At 42.9% G+C, this 19,813-nt stretch overlaps 1 protein-coding gene across 1 annotated transcript in view; it reads left to right on the top strand.

Moving 5' to 3' along the window:
- The window catches only part of LBHD2 (LBH domain containing 2), a 448,061-nt gene that overhangs the window by 202,069 nt on the left and 226,179 nt on the right, over positions 1-19,813 (top strand). Inside the window, exon 2 of the mRNA XM_069207296.1 lies at positions 12,587-12,674. Coding sequence (XP_069063397.1) covers positions 12,588-12,674 — 87 coding nt within the window. The 5' untranslated portion in view covers position 12,587. The remainder of the gene's footprint in view (positions 1-12,586; positions 12,675-19,813) is intronic.

The following is a 19,813-nucleotide window of genomic DNA, read 5'->3' as shown; positions in this document are numbered from 1 at the left end:
ATGGGTAGTGCTGGTGGCTGGACCTCATCCCTGTAAAACCTGTCATTCATGTTGTTTCTATCATTTCTCTCATAACTGCCATTTCTGTCATTTCTATCTTCTACCTCCTTAACGTTTACAGTTTCGTCCCCAGTGCCCATTACTCCGGCAAACAACACTGATCCCTACTCTTGTCTCTTCTCTGGCATCCTTGTCCTTCATTCTGTGCATGGTGTGCCCCCCGAAAGTACATTCCCTCTGGCTCCTCCTCGCTGTGTCCTTTTTACCTTGAAAATGCCATCCCTTTCCATAATTACTTGAAGCGCGCGCAACTCTTGATATCCTTTATTAGACCAATCAGGGTGGTGCAGTTTACAACTATGTGCCACAGATGCTAATATTCCATTCATAAGTGTCTGAGTAGCCAATACTTTATATGCCTCTGTTGTGTGCAGCACCGGTGCACTATTATCCCATGCTTCATTGAACCTTAGGATGTAATCAGCCACTGACTCGCCTGACTTCTGCAACATGTCTGTGACTCGAGAAAAATCACCATGTTTCACTGCTAAGCCATTAAGTGTGTCCCTGACAGACTCTAACCAATTAATTAACCTATTTTCTGTGACATATTATTAGTCAGTATTGTCTCTTTCCTGTGGAATTTGGAACACACTCTTTACCAAAGACCATCTGCTACTATATCCTATTTCAGAAAAATTTCTATATCTCTATGAAAGGGGGTATAGGCAATGCATGTTTTATGAAGCCATTCATAATATTTCCCACTGGCTGTGAGTGGGTCTGGGGCATCCTTATTCATCTGAGCTGCTTACAAGGGGGTTCATAATTTTAACATTGCTGTCTCCCCAACACTATTTTGGTACAGTCATTAAAGTGTTTAATAGTACATCATCAGTATATTAGTTCTCACTCTTTCCCTCTAGCGCTGGTGTGTGTGACCTTGCAAGTATCAGCTATTCTCTGTTATCTATCTTATTCTGAAGTTTATTAATGGAGAGCTGTATTTTCTCCCGTTCACCTCCTCCTGGAAATTATCTGCTTCCCTCCTTAGGTGAGCTAAGTGCTTGCATTCCTCCTCATTGTTTTTCTCTCCTGCACTCAGCCCTAAATCCTCCCTTAGGCCAAAAGTCGAAGTTGGGCTGGGGTTTCAAAGGCAAGCAGCATGACCCCTTAAAATTATAGCTGTCTATTCAGGACTGGGGTTGTGGCACCACATTCTCTGGGTCAAGTTGGCATGTAAGATACCCTAGTTAAATCACCTTTCAGTGATATATGGAAATAAGGGACACATGGCAAGCCTGGTTTTTGACCCAGTGCCTTCATGTGGTGGTGTTATTTCTTTCACAGTGTATGTAGAGGCCTGAAAGTGATGGATAAATTAAAGTTGTTTGAGGAGGGGCTGAGAAATGAGGTGCAGGGAGGACAGGCCCTGCTTTGTTCCAGTGTTGGGGGACTGCTCTCATTGTTGTCTCTATCTGTGGTCCAGGAATTTAATTCACTATCAACAACTAATCTCTGTCCTTTCCTTTTTTCCTTGGTTAACAACAGGATCTCCTCCTCTGTAAATGTACTACCAGCTATTTGCTCACTGTCTGCTCCTTCTCCTAGTTTGATATAAAGACCTTGAGGTTTGGAGGTGATAAACAGTTTCTTCATTTATTTATGTCAATATAAACTTGGCGATGAGTAAAATACACAGCAGGGCAGCAGCCCTTCTAGACGTTGTGGCATTTGGTATTGCTTTAACTCTGCCTACTTCAGCTGTTGTCTAGCCACAATGGTTGCATAGTTGTTAGACCTGACAGTTTTAGGGTGGTCACTCAACTTTTTGCCTGCCTCCCTCCACTTTTTTACACTGTTTTTGCTGGTTTTAGGACTCTGCACACTTTACCACTGCTAACCAGTGCTAAAGTGCATATGCTCTCTCCCTTAAAACATGGTGACATTGGCTCATACCCAATTTGCTTATTTAATTTACTTGTAAGTCCCTAGTAAAAGTGCACTACATGTGCCCAGCGCCTGTAGATTAAATGCTACTAGTGGGCCTGTAGTATCTGATTGTGCCACCCACATAAGTAGCCCCCTAACCATGTCTCTGGCCTGCCCTTGCAAGACCTGTTTGTGCAGTTTCACTGCCAATTCGACTTGCCATTTAAAAGTACTTGCCAAGCCTTAAACTCCACTTTTTCTACATAAATGTCACCCGTTAGGTAGGCCCTAAGTAACCCAAAGGGCAGGGTGCTATGTAGGGAAAAGGCAGGACATGTACTTGTGTAGTTAATATGTCCTGGTAGTGTAAAACTCCTAAATTCGATCTACATTGCTGTGAGGCCTGCTCCTTTCATAGGTTAACATTAGGGCTACCCTCATATACTGTTTGAGTGGTAGATTCTGATCTGAAAGGAGTAACAAGGTCATATTTAGTATGACCAGAATGGTAATTCAAAATCCTGCTGAATGGAGAATTTGGATTTAATATTACTATTTTATAAATGTCACTTTTAGAAAGTGAGCATTTCTCTGCACTTAAATCCTTCTGTGCCTTACAATCTACGTCTGAATGGGTTAGTTGACAGCTCCCTTGTGCATTTTACCCAGACAACCCCAAACCCAGGATGCTCAGTCACACCTGCACACATCTGCATACTGAATGGGTCTTCCTGGGCTGGGAGGATGGAGGGCCTGACACTTACATGTCAAAGGACAATGGCCTGCCCTCACACAATGGACTGCCAAAACCCCTACTGGGACCCTGGCAGACAGGATGGAACTGAAATGGGACCGTGTGCACTTCTAAGCCACTCTTTGAAGTCTCCCCTATTTAAACAGGGCATCTGACCCTACCAACTCAGACACTTCTTGACAAGATACCTACTGGGAAAGGAACTCTGAACCAGAACCTGCAACCTGCCAAGAGAAGCTGCCTGGCTGCCCAAAAGACTCACCTGGACTGTTATTCTAAGACGGACTGCTGCTTTGCTGTTGCCCTGCTACCTTGCTGCCCTCTGGCTCTTCTGAGAAGTGCTCTCCAAGGGCTTGGATTGAGCTTGCCTCCTGTTTTCTGAAGTCTCAGGGCCAAACAGACTTCATCTCTGCAAAGAGCTCCTTGCGCGGCGAAAAAATCAACGCACAACCTGCCTGAATCGACACACAGCTTGCACCAAGTGAGAAAATCACTGCACGGTGAACCGGAACGATGCAGCCCGGCTCCCCGAGTAGAGATCGACGCAGTGCCAGTGTTGCGATTGGAACTTTGGCGCACGGCCCACTGGATTGATGCATTGATGAGCCGGAACAACGCAGCCCGACTTCCTGTGAAGAGGAATCGATGCAGGACCTGCCGTGTGGGTGAAATTTCCCTGCATCACCCACTGGATCAACGCAGCTCCTGTGACTTCGTCCCGCATGCCCAGGATTTCTCCGCATCATCCCCAGGGCGTCCAAATACCCCAAAACCCAAAGAAGATCCAAGTCCACACACTGGAAATCGACACAAGGCCCTAGCTGCGTGGAAAATATAGATGCATCGTCTGTGAGCGCCCGGAGAAATGATGCACACCTCCCCATTTTCCACGCATCTCCTCCTCTGCGGTCCCTTGCGGATAATTTAGATGCAAACCAGGTACTTTGTGCTTGCAAGAGACACTTATTGCTTTTAAGAACTTAAGACTCTTTTTTATTATTTTCTAAAGTGATATTTCAACGTGTACTTATCAAACCTTGATCGTTTTTGACTTGCATTTAATCAGATAAATATTCTATATTTTTCAAAACCTGTGTGGTGTATTTTTGTGGTGTTTATACTGTGTTATTGCATGAATTATTGCACAAATACTTTACACATTGCCTTCTAAGTTAAGCCTGACTGCTTAGTGCCAGGCTACCAGAGGATGGGCACAGGATAATTTGGATTGTGTGTGATTTACCCTGACTAGAGAGAGGGTGCTTGTTTGGACAAGGGGTAACCTGACTGCCAACCAAAGACCCCATTTCTAACAACAATGACAAAAAATACTTCTCTGTTTGTACATAGTTACTTAATTCTAATAAACATTAGCTATATGTTGTGGGACAATCATTTGCTAGTTCTAGCTTCTTTTTATTCGGTTTTTAACACTCTCTGTTCACCACTACTACTGCAGAACAGTCTCTAGACTCTGTGGAGACATTTGTCTGGCCTTATGTTTTTGAAAGGAGAGCTTTCTTTTTAGCAATTGAAAGCCAGTGCTGCAAGCAATTGCTTATGTAGTGTGAATCCCATGATGGGCCACCCCATAATTCTATAGTCTCTGTCAAGTGTTCAATATTATCTATCTCAAGAGAACCAAATCTAGGCCAACGCCCATTATTCCCCTTCCAAGTCCAGACTACCACGCAGAAAGGTGTTAAACATTCCAGACAATTTGTATCTTTAGGAACCTGAGCTGCAAGGCTATCTGGTGGGAATTTGAAACCTTTCTCTCCTGTCAGCTGTTTAAACAACTTTTTTTGAGTTTTTCAACAATCGAGGGCTTACTAGTATTAATTTTCCTTTAGGCTTGCATCTGCCCATTGTGCCCTTCTCTCACAATTTTATACTGTGAAAGATAAACACAACAGTTGTATCCTGCAAAAGATTGTTATCAAGTGGTGGATAGGGGGGGAGACTTAGAGAAAAATAAAGAGCTGTTCACAACTTAGAGATACCACATAAACAGTTTTTCTTCTCTAATGCAGTAATGCACTTCTTTACATGTAATTCAAAGAAACACTGCAGTGAAGCATAGTGGCACGTTACACCTAATCAACACATAATTCAAATAAAGCCATTAATCAATGACAGATTATTTGCTTGTGCGCATTTCAGAATCATTTCGCTGTGTTCCGGTGCCAGCTGATAATCAAATGTTTCCCAAGGTACACTCTGGGAGGGTTTGTTTCCTCTGGGGTTCCCTTAAAATGAAATAAATTTTTCCTTTGGCTCAGACTCTGTTGCATGGGTTTATGATAGCCCTGAAGGCATTAGCCACTATCAATCAAACTTATTGACATAGAAAAAACATGCAGTTTTCTCCTCAGTCCCCTGTTAAATTGCCATCTATATTTGTATTTACACCTCAATCCCCAGTTTTACTACCATCTATATTCTACGGCAACAAAAGCAAGGTATTTCATTCACTTACCGGTGGTGACATCTCACGTATCCCACTTCTGATGTCATCTGTTAGGAGAACAACTTTTCCAACCCTTCTCAGCATGAAGCAAAGAAAACACAAACACCAGGCAAGGCTCTGGAACAGATGAAATGTTTGTTGAGGTACAAATCAGAAGGCAGATGCACATCCCGGTTTTATGCCTTTGAAACACACTTTTCTGCCCTGAGTCATTCTTGTCAGGCCTTCATAAATGTTAGAAAATGCTGTCACAGCAAAACCCAGAAAGGGGACATAGTCCAAACATGGGCAAGCGTATACAAAATAGAAATGCTGTATATACACAAGCTACAAGACCACAGAGTAAAATTATACATAATGCACTGTGGGCAAAAACAAGAGAACAGAAAACAGATTGACTGTTTGTAGGCAAAAAGAAGTTATGACCTTGCTTGTGAGTTGGCCTGACAGGCTGAACTTATTGTGTGAGTCAGAGCTAAACTTAACATGGCTTGGAGAGGTTTGTTTGCACAGCTGGCATAGGTGCCAGAGAGGCAGCGGGGAAGCCCTGATGCAGAGTTGAAATAGTAATGTTAGGGAGGAGGAACCCCTCTGTGAAGAGAGAGGTTATGGAGCACAAGAGCAAGCAACCTTGTCAGGGGCAGGAATAGCTAGCTTAGTGGGTTTCTGATAATTTGGGAGAGAATTGGAACTTAAGTGTAATATCTATGTGGTACATACATATGGATATATATTTTTTTCTCAACATTGACCTTCGCCTATTCTGACATGCTCATTTTAACTGTTTTGTCCTTCTGAGTGGAGAGTAGGGATACCGTGGATACTGGGTGGAAGGTGACACAAAAACACAGGTTATGATGTGTCATCTATTGAGGCACCGCAACAAACAACAAGGTGATAGATTAAATGCTTGGAGTAATCTCGGCGACCAGCCTCCTTAAAGTCCATCATTTGTCACTACTGAGGCACTCGGAGGCAGGGACACATCTACACAGCTGGGCATTTTGAATATATTACATTTATTTTCACTTATTGGATTTTAATCTAGAGTAGTTTGTGGTGGATGAAAGATCAAATGATAATTGGTCAGAGAGAAACTCTAGCCTCCAATTATGAAAGTGAGGCATCTATTGGAAGTACATAATGTCAGAGAATTTCCATACTAGACTATTTTTCTCCTCTGCACCATTTTGAAACCATATTACTGGAGGTACTGTGTGATAAAATCTATTGCAATGACATTTCAACTAAGAAGTTTATAATTCAGAGGCACATAGAAACCCTTCTCAATTATAAACAGACACTCTGGACATTTCATGTTTTATATTACATGGGTAAGATTCTGTCATCAGAGATACTACCGTGACCTATCATACCTTGATAACATGCATAGTGTGGTAATCAATCATTCCTTTTTTCTCAAAGATGTGGTAAAAGGCACTCCATGACATAGGCGGTGGGACATGTATTTATACTTTTAGGACGTTGCTGCAACTATTTGTCCATAGGTGAAGTTAAAAGTGTTGGAGCACCCACCGAGCTCTTCTTCCCACCTTGGGTTCAGAAACCGCATGCACTCTGGTGAGACACCATACCTTATCTCACCTATACAAGTCGTCTGAATTTTGGGACTTAGTAAGGAATGTGGCAAATTGATTCATTCAATTTAAACCAACAACACAAAATACATAAACATTTTAAACACCATAATAAATGTAACCTTAAAACAAACTCCAAACTGATCATATGGAACTTGTAAGATGGCGAGCCGGATTTCCGTCACAATTGTGATGGAGTATCCCATCCGCCAAGGTCTTAATCAGGCCCCAAGTCTACCAAACATTAATACTGTTAAACATTTCAAAAGAATAAAGCAGATTAACAAAGCTATAAAATGCACATTTAAGGCAGATTTCAAGACAGATGATGGTGACATCAGTAAACCATCAAAATGCAGTTATTAACATTCAGTTTTCAGAGCTTGGCCATTCTTATCTCTAACACGAATTTGGACTTGTGTGGGAACGGGCTAACACATGAGGGCAAAACAAAAGGAAAGTCAAAAGTAATTTGGAAAAATAACTAGGGTAACTCACTATAAAAATACACTGGTTTAATTATCTAAGCTGTTACTGAAAAGGAAACAAGAAACCACATTATGAGTTATACCTCTTCTAATGGGACAGCAGACAGGAAAGTTTAATCAAGTAGAGTGTTCACCGTAGCACAGCATCAGTAGACAGGAGCATCAGGGCAGTGCAGAACATGGGCTGCACATAGGACAAGTCAGCAGTTCAGAATTTATTGGGCATATAATAACTGAAAAGCATAAACTAATGGGCAATTAGAACTAACAGGAAACTCATAACATAAATATGGCAGGAGACTTGGAAAGGTACAGGAGGTGACAGCATGAATACACAAGAAGAACTCTCAGGCTTTTGCAGACCGCATCAGACTTCGCCAGACTCAAGAAGACTAACTAAAACTTTCAAAAGTCTCTCTATAACTAGAAATGTCCAGGAGTCTTCGATTGGTCCACCAGGTGGGCACATATTGCGCACAACAACCACCAACCAATTGTAGCTGCTGACACCACCTAGTTTGCAATTATTGCAGATTTTCTCAGGGAAAATGTTTGGTCTTCACAATGAATTCATAGAGTTCTGCCAAAATATTACATTTTCTAGTTGATTGTAATTTCGGGATCCTTTCTCACGATACACAGGACAAAATGAACTATTCTCATATAAAATAATAAAACTTCCTGTCTTGTTCGACAGCTAGAACAAATACTGTTACTTTGTTATTTCTCAAAACATGTTTTCAGTCTTTAATACAATAGAACATTCAACAATACGTCAGCAACCAAGGAAATAATTCAGGTCAAAGGGAACAGAATGAGTGTGCATTTCTCCAATACTACTGCAAAAATGAATCTTCAAGCCTAGTATAGTATAGAAAGCCTACTTTCACATCAATACAGTTACTACATAAAAATCCTATTGCGCACCCTACAATTTGAATCAAATATGCAAAGCAAATTATTTCACTGCAAGCATTATTCATAACATATTAGAACACAATTTATATGTGAATTTATTTTTCTGCACACATATAACTCACATTAATAAATAAATCAATATAAGTATGATTAATTCATGTTCATTTAGTATTCTTAATCATCTTAATTTCTACTGTTTCAAACCAGCTGTTATCTGACATCCAGCTATTCAAAGGGAGCAGATCTGTAAACAGTGGTCCTGCCACCCTGCTCAACCCTCTATTTCCCTGTCACTGTCGCTCATTTTGTTTCCTACACATGTCTGCCATGCAAGGCCTGTCAGACACAGAAAGAGAAAACAATAAATGGTCCCTAGCTGCAGGGAAAACACTCCATCCCCATGCACAGGGAAAAGTTGCCCTGTGCACTAGGGTCATTTGCTTTTTCTTCAGAGAAAAGAGCTCCATCTTTAGTTTTCAAAGTTTTCATTGCATGCAGATTTATCCATACATGTAAGCGTAATTTGCACTAGTTAAAAATAGAAATCCTTCTTTGATCAGTTTATGAACATATTAAACACACAGGTGCTCAAAACATCTTACAAATAGGGTTGATTGTGCTTCATATTGTCTGATGTCACGTCCACCCTGTAGTGACTTATCTTGATGTTATCTATTGAATGAGACAGTTTAAATTGGTTTTCTTCTATAACTTTTTCAGTGTTTCTTTCCATCCCACATTGTTAGTACTTGAGGGTCTTGTCCACAATAAATATAATTCAGTGGTTCCCAACCTTTTGACTTCTGTGGACCTCCACTTTATCATTACTGGAACCCTGGGATTCCCACTGAATCATTGTTAAATCCATGGACCCCCCCCACTGAGTCATTACTTGAAGACAGGGGTCCCCGCCTAAACATTGTTGATAATTTGAAACAGGAAATAATGCACACAAAACACAGAAAGAAGCATTCATCAAACACATACACAAATGATAACATTTTACCTAATTTGCAAACAAATATAAATAAAAAAATAAAAATTTAATTTTAATAGGCAGGTCAGAGCTTTTTTAAATTCATTTGAAGCCCACATCACTCGTATTATATTCTGCTTGATGCACCTGCACTGCTCCCACAAATCAATCTGGGGATACTAATTACATTTTTTAGCCTCCAATTTCAAATTTCTTGACATTTACAGTTCATTTTAAAATTTTCAATTGTACATTTAACCACTTTATTCATACTCACTTTATTGATCTGCTAATATTGTTTAATTTTCTAAGCAGTCATGGACCCCGTGAGGAGGCTTCGCAGACCCCTAGAGGTCCCAGGACTAAAGGTTGGGATCCACTGATAAAACTAAATTTCCAGTTCCAATGGCCTGCAAAGCCATTTTACATCTCTGGATCACTAATGAGCCATCCTCATTAGAACACCCATTTGATCACATAATGAATGCGCTCCCATTTGAAAAATCTAGGGCCAGGTATAAAGAGTAATTTCACAGCTGCAAAATCTTCGATACTCTACATCACAGTGTTCGCAACTGCAATTTTTTTTAAATTTTTAAATGTGATAAACCCATTTTGAGGTTTGGTAAGTGCTGACTGTTTGCATAATAGGTAATGCACAGCAAATAGCAATTTGGATACGGTGTCTTTAAGGCGTCTCTTCCAAACTGTGATTAGCAATTATGGGTATGAGTGATTTGCGACTGCTATTTTAGTTGCCAACCATTGATAGGTTACCAGTTCTTCAGAGTAAGTGGTAACATATTTGCAAAGAGAAGGTATTTACAAAATGTTTAAAAAATATTTGTTTGGGAGTGGTCCAGTTGATTACTGCCAACGTTTAAACAAACGTTTAAAAAAAAGTATACATTTGTAATATATGCATACCTGTTTCCTTTAAGGAAAATATAATGCATTAAAAATGCTTTATTTAAATGTGATCACAGGTATGTTGGTGTGCCGACCACAGGTGGCCACCATCCTTCTGATGGCTTCCAACAGGAGTGAGTCACAATTTGCGACCTATCTCATGCATAAAGATGAGGTAGGTCAAATTGAGACCCACTTTAAATGATGATTTTATAAAAAGGCCATATTAGTACAGAGGTAGTTTGCAAATCAGAACCCTTTGGCAAAATTTCAGTGTGCAATTAGCAACCACATTATTGCAAATTGATTCTTTGTAATCTTGCCCCTACTCCACTATTAGTGTTAAATAATGAACGCCTTGAGTAGGTCTAGATGTTGTGAATTCTAAGAGTGTTTTGTGTTTGTGCACTTATAATGCGTTTTGCACTCTACATGCTTAGTCATAAATTTGAAGTGCAAACAATGGGAACATTTGTTTAAAGCAAAACTTTGTGAGCAACGTAATTTAAGGTGACTATTTTATTTTTCAAAAACTTCATTCACTTAAAACAATTCTGAAGCATTTTCCATTCATCACTCATGAAGTGAATTACTCTGTCTCATTACATTATGATATCTGTGTTTTACGAAATAATTTGATAATTCTGCATTATTTTAATTCAAGAATTCAACTACTGAGCCACAAATTTGTTTAAATTTAGAACTCAAAAACAAATGTTTGAAAATCTTCTTTAATCGTTGCTTAAAAACCATAAGGCTGCAGCGGACTAATTCTGATTCCTTTTTTAGCATTTTATGCCCATTTTTATGTCTTACTCATCAATGTCAATTCAACAAACTGTCAGGGGTAGCGGAGGTGACATCACCAGCTGCGGCTGGCGCATATGTCAAGGTGGCCCAGGGGACGATGGGGGAAAGAACATTTAAAAAAAAAAAACACTTACCATTTCCCTTGTGTCGCCATCTCCCGCAGTCCCCTATCACCTCGCTCCTCTTGAGTGTCCCAGCATTCACTGGGACACCAGCACAGGCTCCCCAGCAATCCTAGCACTGTTTACATGCTAAATATAAGCAGTGAGTTCCACTCAGACACATTCCTTGGGTCTGTGCTGTCTCTCCAGCCCAGCTGTGTATACAGCTGAGTTGAAGAAACCTATGTGCACATGTATGTTTGGCCGGCCTGAGACGGCCAGCCAAACACACATGCGCACTTGGTGCACTCTCCCCACCTCCCCTCTCCCACATCCTGTGGCCCAGTCCCGCCGCTCTCTGTACACTCTGCTGACTGAGCCAGCAGATGAAAACTGATGAAAAATAAAATGATAGCTGGCTCAGCGAGGGGGGCAACACCCTTCGCCACTGAAGAGGAGCTGCCTCTAGACATCACACGCCATTTCACCTTTACTTTTACTCACACATGCATGCTTACACTTACCCACACATTTACACATACACACACTCACTCTCAATTAAGCACACTCTCACCTGTAAGCATGCACACAACATACATTTAAAATCATTTTGTACTTACCTCAGCTGCCAGGGAGGGACATATTCCAGCAAATTGTAATTCATTCTTTATTACACTACTGTAAAAGTGAATGATAAAATATTATTCACTATTAGTGTAATGTAAGATTGACAGAAAACAAAGAAAGTGGAGCTGCATTTGTGTTCCTGGCAGTGATTTTGCCCCCTCTGGGGCGAGAGGAAGTAATGGCAGTGCCTGTGGTCGCAAGGGGCAAGCCAGGGGTCGCAACTGCGAACATCTGCCGACCCCTAAATGACGTCCGTGGTCTTACTTGCTTTTATCTAATTTTTCCCCTCAAAAATATTAAACCAGCAGAATTTTGCATTCTGGGCCTGATTATGACCCTGGCGGACGGCGGAGGCCGTCCGCCAAGGTACCGCCGCTGAATGACCGCACCGCGGTCAAAAGACCGCGGCGGCCATTTAGACATTTCCTCTGGGCCGGCGGGCGCTCTCCAAAAGAGCGCCCGCCGGCCCAGAGGAAATGCCCCTGCAACGAGGACGCCGGCTCAGAATTGAGCCGGCGGAGTTGCAGGGGTGCGACGGGTGCAGTTGCACCCGTCGCGTATTTCAGTGTCTGCTTAGCAGACACTGAAATACTTTGCGGGGCCCTCTTACGGGGGCCCCTGCCGTGCCCATGCCATTGGCATGGGCACGGCAGGGGCCCCCAGGGGCCCCGCGGCACCCCCTACCGCCATCCTGTTCCTGGCGGGCGAACCGCCAGGAACAGGATGGCGGTAGGGGGTGTCAGAATCCCCCATGGCGGCGCAGCAAGCTGCGCCGCCATGGGGGATTCTAAGGGCAGCGGTAAACCGGCGGGAGACCGCCGGTTTGCCTCTTCTGACCGCGGCCGAACTGCCGCGGTCAGAATGCCCTGCGGGGCACCGCCGGCCTGTCGGCGGTGCTCCCGCCGACCCTGGCCGCCGGGGTCAGAATCACCCCCTCTGTCTTATAGTGAACAGTCATGTATTCGTAGCGCTGCTTGTTGATTCACTTTTCATCTTTTTACAGAATGACTGAAGTGATGACTTCATGCGAGCCACCCATGGAAGAGTTTACCCTAAAAGCTCCTCAAGAACAAGGAGGCCCTACTGTCCAGGTAGATGCCTAAATGTTTCTGCTTTGGTTTAAAAAGTTAAGCATATGGGTTTCATGATATAAAAAGTCGAATCAGATGAGGGTTCTAGCAAAGAAAATATTACTAATAGAAAAAAGTACGTTTTTCAGAACGTTTATGTCATAGAAAAAAATCTCACATTTCCCAGGTATATGTGTGAGTAGATTGTCCAGTCTAGGGAGTCTTCTTTGAATTGTGGGACTTGTAGTGCTGGTTTTGTAAAAGGTTAACTAGGGCTACATTCAAAGAAACATCCTGGGATGTGTTCTCACGAACGAACCTAGGAAACCTTATACCTCTGAATAAGGATGTCCATCCAGTGTGCATGAAGCCAGTATTCGAAAATTCCGGAGGTTACCCATACATAGTTCTTAAATTATAGCTGGGTAACAGCGAATAACAGTTTTCACTGAGGAATTTTGAGTGATATCAAGTAGACAATGAGAGTGAAACTCCATAAAGGCTTGAAACTGCTGAATCACCCTATTCTAATAGCTTTTGTACGTAAAGTACATTAGAGAAAGGGACAAAATCTGCTTGATATAAAACATCGAAATTATTTTCTTGTCAAACAGTATCGTCTTAGTTTACAATGAGTTAGACATGTGAATTTCTATTCGTAGATGTCGAACTGTCCTAGTCATCTACTAAGTGTGAGATTACAACAAAGTGACGTACATAATAATCCCATTGTTTTCGAAAATACATTTTCTTTCATTTATTTATTTTAATTTAATCTGGGTTTAGTTGAATATCACATGTTAAATATTGTTAGGGTGTGTTCATCAGTATGCTCAGATGTTGGCATATTTACACATTTTCTATCTAGTAAAATTCGGCTGGAAAAAATAAAAAATTTAGAACCCATTCCCATTGCTTTTTTGCTAATCTATAGTCCAAAATTAAAAATCATGTATTGCTCAATGGGAATTGTGCACAGCATATGCTATGTGCAAAGCTTGTGTACAAATTGATTAGTGTACATGAATCTTGTCCGGTGACAATAATTTGAAATGTTGCCAGGGCAGTGGTGGTGTTGGTACCAATCTTTGAACATTCTTCATTAGCATTGGAATGTGTATAGATCAGTGCCTGCCACATCTATTCTACTTCCAGCAGGAAGGCTGGGGACAAATATGTCCCTTGCCTACCTTGAAGACACCAATAGACCAGTAGTCATGCAAGCCATGCTCACTTGTGTGCTGAGCTATAACCCTACCCTTTCAAGTTTGAGTATAATACTTTATTTTCACTAGAATGGGCTGGCTGTTTAAGTCTATGTAAAGAAGTGTACTCCCTGACCACATTCGGCCAGGGATGGAGAACTGTTGACAGATACACCCTTGTCCCTTCTTCCACTGCTCTCATGGGAAGCACTGAAACAGGTGGGACACACCTGCTGCTTTACCATTGATGGCAGGACAGAATTTAGGCTGGTTGCCTGGCCCCTCTCTGAAAGGAAGCTCGTTTCTGAAAAATGTATTTTTCACTAGTGAGTCCATCATCCTGGTTTGACGTCCAGTTGTGGTGCTCCTTTTTACTGCGTGGAAAAAATCTACATTGTGTATGTATACATCTTTGAAGAGCCATGAGATCAGTTTTGAAAGTAAAATATGTGAATTTCTTGCACCTGATTCCCAATTGGCATTCCTCAACAGATCAGATTTACTCCTTTGGAGAACCTTTTAGTGTAAATCTGCCAGGAAGGGTAGAAAGAATATGGTTGTGGGGGGACGTGCCAACATAGTTTGCGAGTGTTCACAAAGGAAAAGGTAAACTGCCATATTTACTGGAGATGTTGAGAGAGGATCCTGCCACTGCATGTGAACTTTAGCAAATTTTCCTTTATGCTTAAATATTCTAATGTATGCAAAGTAACCCCTGGGTAAGCCTCAAAATTTCTGATTTGTATAAACTTCCAAGGCATGGTCACTGGGATTCAGTGAATCTCTGAAAATGCAAACGTCATCGGTGGAACACTTAGGACCGGATTATGAATCAAAAGAAGTGAAATTGCCTCATGGAGTTTAGGTCAACCTTATTCTGATTGGGAAGGTTTTTTCCACACCCAACGTGACTTGATTTTCCTGACCAGTAAAACAGTCTGAAACATAATCATGTGAGACAGTCTCATTACTGTTTTCTTTCCTGACAGAGAGATCGTACAATGCTCCTCCCAGCCTGGAGATAACTTCCGCTTTCCTCCCCATTTACCCCTAAACCCCACTCACCCCACCTCACCCACATTCCTGCACATATATTTGCCACCTGCTCAGAGAAGATAGTAAATGTATGTGGTAAAACATCGTGGAATGGCTACTTTAATGCAGTTTAGGTTTGGAAAAAGTGCCCAAAAACTAATTTCACATCCCATGGGGTTTTTCACATAATTGCAACGCACCAGTGTGAACGTACTGCATGCCATGTGAAGTGCAACTCATATTCAGGGCCTGTGTAGTGAAGATTCATGTATTTTCTTTGAGTTGTACTCCCTATTATTTTTGGCCAAGCTACTGCCATTCAGTGGTCTTTTGTTCGGTCATGCTGAAGGCCATGTTTTCTAGCTTCTGGTAGACACTTGAGACCTCGCCCTTTAACTATGTTACTTTGTTTTTGATTTTGCTGACGTTGCGTCTGCAAAGACCACATCTGAAAATTCTCAGTTATAGAAAGCATAGTTTACAAATGCAACTCTCTCCTCAGAAATTTAGGTTGGATTTTCAGATCACCCCCTGATCGATTTCTCTTCTTTAGTAGGACGATTTGATGAGTCATTGTCCGTCCTCATGTTTTAAATTGTTCCTAAGGCTTTGAGAGCTATTTTTGCCATTCCTTAGTTCTGATCCAATGCACCATAACGTGGTAGGCGAGCTCTCTGGAGGCCTGCCAAATATCAAACTATGCACAAACATCCTGTAGAGTACGGGTATAAGCTGAGACCTAATAAACATTTGAAAATGACTAAGAGGTAAACAAATACACATATGGACTGAATGCCTTTGATCCTGGAGACTGTTGCATTTTACAGTCACTGTTGTCCTTTCACAGAATGAATCAATAAATTGAATATGGTTACGATAGTATACAGTTATAACATTTTTAACTTCACAACAAGATAATACCAATATCAATTGAAAGGGAAATTTGAAGTGCACTGGTTACAAAAGATATTGTGGGTACATTAATATAATATGGTGTAAATGACAGTCTGCACAAGCACACACATTGATGAATGAATAGGACAGATGCCAAAACATAATTTTCATGAAAGTATAGAGACTCAAACAATCATGACAATGAATTTTGAAGAGTGCATGAACATGAAAACAAATAACATGAAGATGTCTATGCAAGCTAAGGATAGACATATATGCAAGAAACACAACTACATGTATCCCTACATACTTGAACAACACCTCTCCAAATATCCATGTGAATATTACCATGATTATGACTCAAAGAACAAAAATAGATGGCCAGCATTCTACACCAGCTATTTCTGGTCACACCTTCCACTGTGACGATGAAGTCACAAGGATAATAAGCATTAGCAAAGCTGATCTGCTGGAGTTAAGGTAACAATTCATGCAAACACAAGGGTGCACAAATGATGTTTCCATGCAAAAGTACATTAAAAGCTTACATTACTATTTTGTCTACGCTTGGTAGTTGTGGGGGTATGGTTGTAGTAGTGATATTGTAATGGTTGTATTAGTGGTTTTGGTAGTGGTGGTAGTATTGCTTGTGGTAGCAGTATTGGTTTGGCATTAGTAGTATTGGTGGTTTTATTGTTTGGTGGTATTGGTGCTGATATTTTTGTCATTGTTAGTGTTCATACTACTGTTACTGTGGTAGTGTAGGTTGCTGGTGGTATTGGCAGTACTGCTGTAGGTGGCATTGGTGCTGGTGGTCGGGGCAGGGTTTTTGGTAATGTGAGACATGTGGTACTGATATTGTTGCGGTATTGTGTGTGGTATTGGTGATAGTATTGGTATTGTTAAGATTGTTTGGTATTACTTGTGGTATAGGCAGTACAGGTGATCATGTTAATGATATTATTGTGGTACTAGTTATCAGTGTTAGTACTCGAGATATTAGCAGTACTATTGCTGGTGGTGATATTGGCTGTGTGGTATAGGTGGTATTGGTTGCTGTATTAGTATTAATGCGTCCATTACTTACCGGTAATGGCATTACTCCTAGTCCTACTCCCTCGCCTTCCTTTTCCAACCAATGAGGCTCCCTGCCTCCCCCTAGACCTCTCCCTTCCCTTTTGAAAAGTTCCCCCCCAACCCCACCACCTCCTCTACAGAAACAAGGCCAAAACAGCAACTCAGGCATTCCGTACCGGGAGGGCGGAAGGGAACGGAAAGGAAGGCGAGGGAGTAGGACTAGGAGTATTGCCATTACTGGTAAGTAATGGACGCATTACCTCCCGTCCCTCCCTCGCCCTCCTTTCCCAACCAATGAGATATAGCAAGAGAAACACAGGAGACGGACACTGAGTTGCAACAAGTTTAATTACAACCAAATAGGACACTGGACAACAACCCCCCCTTTTGCATCATAGAGGACAAGACACAGTGACCCAATACCGACTCCAAACCCCCCCAAGTCCGCCAGTCTGTAATGACGAACAAAAGTAGGAGAGGCCCAAGTAGCTGCCCTGCACATTTCCACCACAGAAGCGCCCTGTAACTCAGCCACCGTAGCAGCCATACCCCGGGTAGAATGGACCTGGATCCCCGGAGGCGGCACAACCCCTTGCAAAGAATAAGCCATCAAAATCAGAGCGTGGACCCAACGACTCAAGGAAGCAGTGGACGGTTTCTCTCCCTTCCGAGCCGGACTAAAATTAACAAATAAGGAATCACCTTTCCGGAAAGGAGCAACCACCCGCAGATATTCCAACAAAGCCCTACGTACATCCAAAGAATGCAACCGAACCTCCTCAGCCGAGGAAGGATCGGGACAGAAAGCAGGCAGGATAACCTCCTGGCGAGCATGGAAAGCGGAATTCACTTTGGGAACAAACGAGGGAACAGGCACAAGCACAACCCGATCTGGAAAAACCTTACAAAAAGAAAAAGAGCAGGCCAAAGCCCCCAACTCCCCCAAACGGCGGGCTGAAGTAATGGCCACCAGAAAAAAGGTTTTCAACGTCAGATGATGCAAGTCACATGACTCCAGAGGCTCAAAGGGAGGAACAGTCAAGACTTCCAACACCAAAGAAAGATCCCAGGAAGGAAAGGCCCGCACCAGACGAGGAAACAAGTTAAGAAGGCCCTGAAAAAATCTAGGCATCCAGCAACCCTCATCAGACAGATTATGCCACGGACCCCAAAAAGCCTGAATCGCAGCCCACTGCACACGCAGAGAAGCCACAGACAAACCCAACTGGGCCCCATCTTGTAGAAACTGCATCACCTCAAACAGAGAAGCTGCCGCAGGATCCAACCGATGCCACAAACACCAGGCAGACAATACTTTCCACTGCCGACCATAAGACAGCAATGTGGAATGACGCTGTGAAGCCAGCAAAGTCGAAGTCAAAGTGACCGGAACCCCCAAGCTCGTCAATCCCTTCCGTTCAACTTCCAAGCCGTCAAGTGCAACCGCTGCAACGACCCCAGAGGTAGGCAAGGAAACTCCAGAGGCGAGGGACAGAGTGGGAGAGTCCACATGTGACCGGAGGCCATCAACCGAAGCAACGGAAACCAATTCGCCCATGGCCAATGCGAAGCGATCAAGAGAACCCTGGCCTTCAGAAGACGTACCCTCACCAGAAAAGCACAAAGCAACTGGAAGGGCAGGAATGCGTACAGAAGACCCTGAGGCCAAGGACACGACATCCCGTCCACCGCCCAAGCCTGATGACAACGAAAGTGGGAGCAAAAGCGCCTCACCTTCGCATTCTCTGGGGAAGCAAACACATCCAACACGGGAAGACCCCACAGGCGAACCAGTCGATGGAACAGAGACAATCGGAGGGAGAAAAGCTGGGATGAAGGAATGACCCGGCTCATCAGATCCACCCGAACATTGACCACCCCCTGAATGTAGGTGGCCCGCAGAGACAGAACCCACTCCTGAGCCCAAACAAAAATGTCCCTCGCAATCCGAAACAGAGACGCGACCTTGTCCCACCCTGCCTGTTCACGTAAGATTTGGTCACCAAGTTGTCCATGGAATCAAACTTGGGAGAAGAATGAGAATGCTTCCGCCAACCCTTGCCAGAAGAAGAACCACCTTTATAAGGCAAGGCGTGCTTCCTCTCCTTAAAAGCTTTCGAAACCATGGAAGGCAACTGATCCCCGAACAAATTGCGACCTTTAAAAGGAAGCCGCAGGAGAGCAGACTTCTCCCCCGGATCTGCCTTTCACATCCTTAACCAGAGGGACCCACGCGCCCCAATCAAAGCCCCCAAAGCCAGAGCCGAAGTGCAGACAACATCAGACGACATGTCAGCCAGCAACCTGGCCTGCTGTTCCATAACCGCCAGCAGCTCCGAACACTCCGAACCCTCCTGGACAGCCACCGCCAGTTTGTCAAATACTGCACCAAGGATTGGGCAGAATAAGCAGAAAAGATACCAGCTCTGAGGGACAAATTTTCTGCAGCAAATGCCCTCTTCAGACCCGAATCCACCTTCCTGTCAGTGGCCTCAGCAGGAACGCAGTCCTCAGGATTGACCGCCTTCTTGCCAATCAAAGTAGCTAAAATGGAATCTAGCTTAACGGAAGAGGGCAACACCTCCTCCCCCTCCAGTAAGTACAATTTCTGTAGGAAGCGCAGAACCTGAGATTTGTCCACATCCTTCCTCTCACAGAAAACCATATCCTTAACAGGGCCCTGGAAAGGCATAAACCGCGAAGGCGTTTGATATTGAGGGAACAAGTGGGAATCAGTCCCTGAACGCTGAAAAACAGGATCCCTAAATTGTCCCGAACATGCGTCAGAACATCCCACATTTCCTCCCTGGAGACATACTTCCAACCAGAAGAAGTAGAAGGGGCGTCATCATCCGAGGAAGAGGACCCCTCCACCGCCCCCGGAGGACGGGAGGCAGGAGAACGTCCAGGCCTAGGAGCTCCAGCCTGAAGAGCACAAGACACAGCCAC

The sequence above is a fragment of the Pleurodeles waltl genome, chromosome 9 (assembly GCF_031143425.1).
Source record: "Pleurodeles waltl isolate 20211129_DDA chromosome 9, aPleWal1.hap1.20221129, whole genome shotgun sequence".
In the NCBI taxonomy this organism is placed as follows: Eukaryota; Metazoa; Chordata; class Amphibia; order Caudata; family Salamandridae; genus Pleurodeles; species Pleurodeles waltl.
This window is presented reverse-complemented; position numbering and strand designations above follow the sequence as displayed.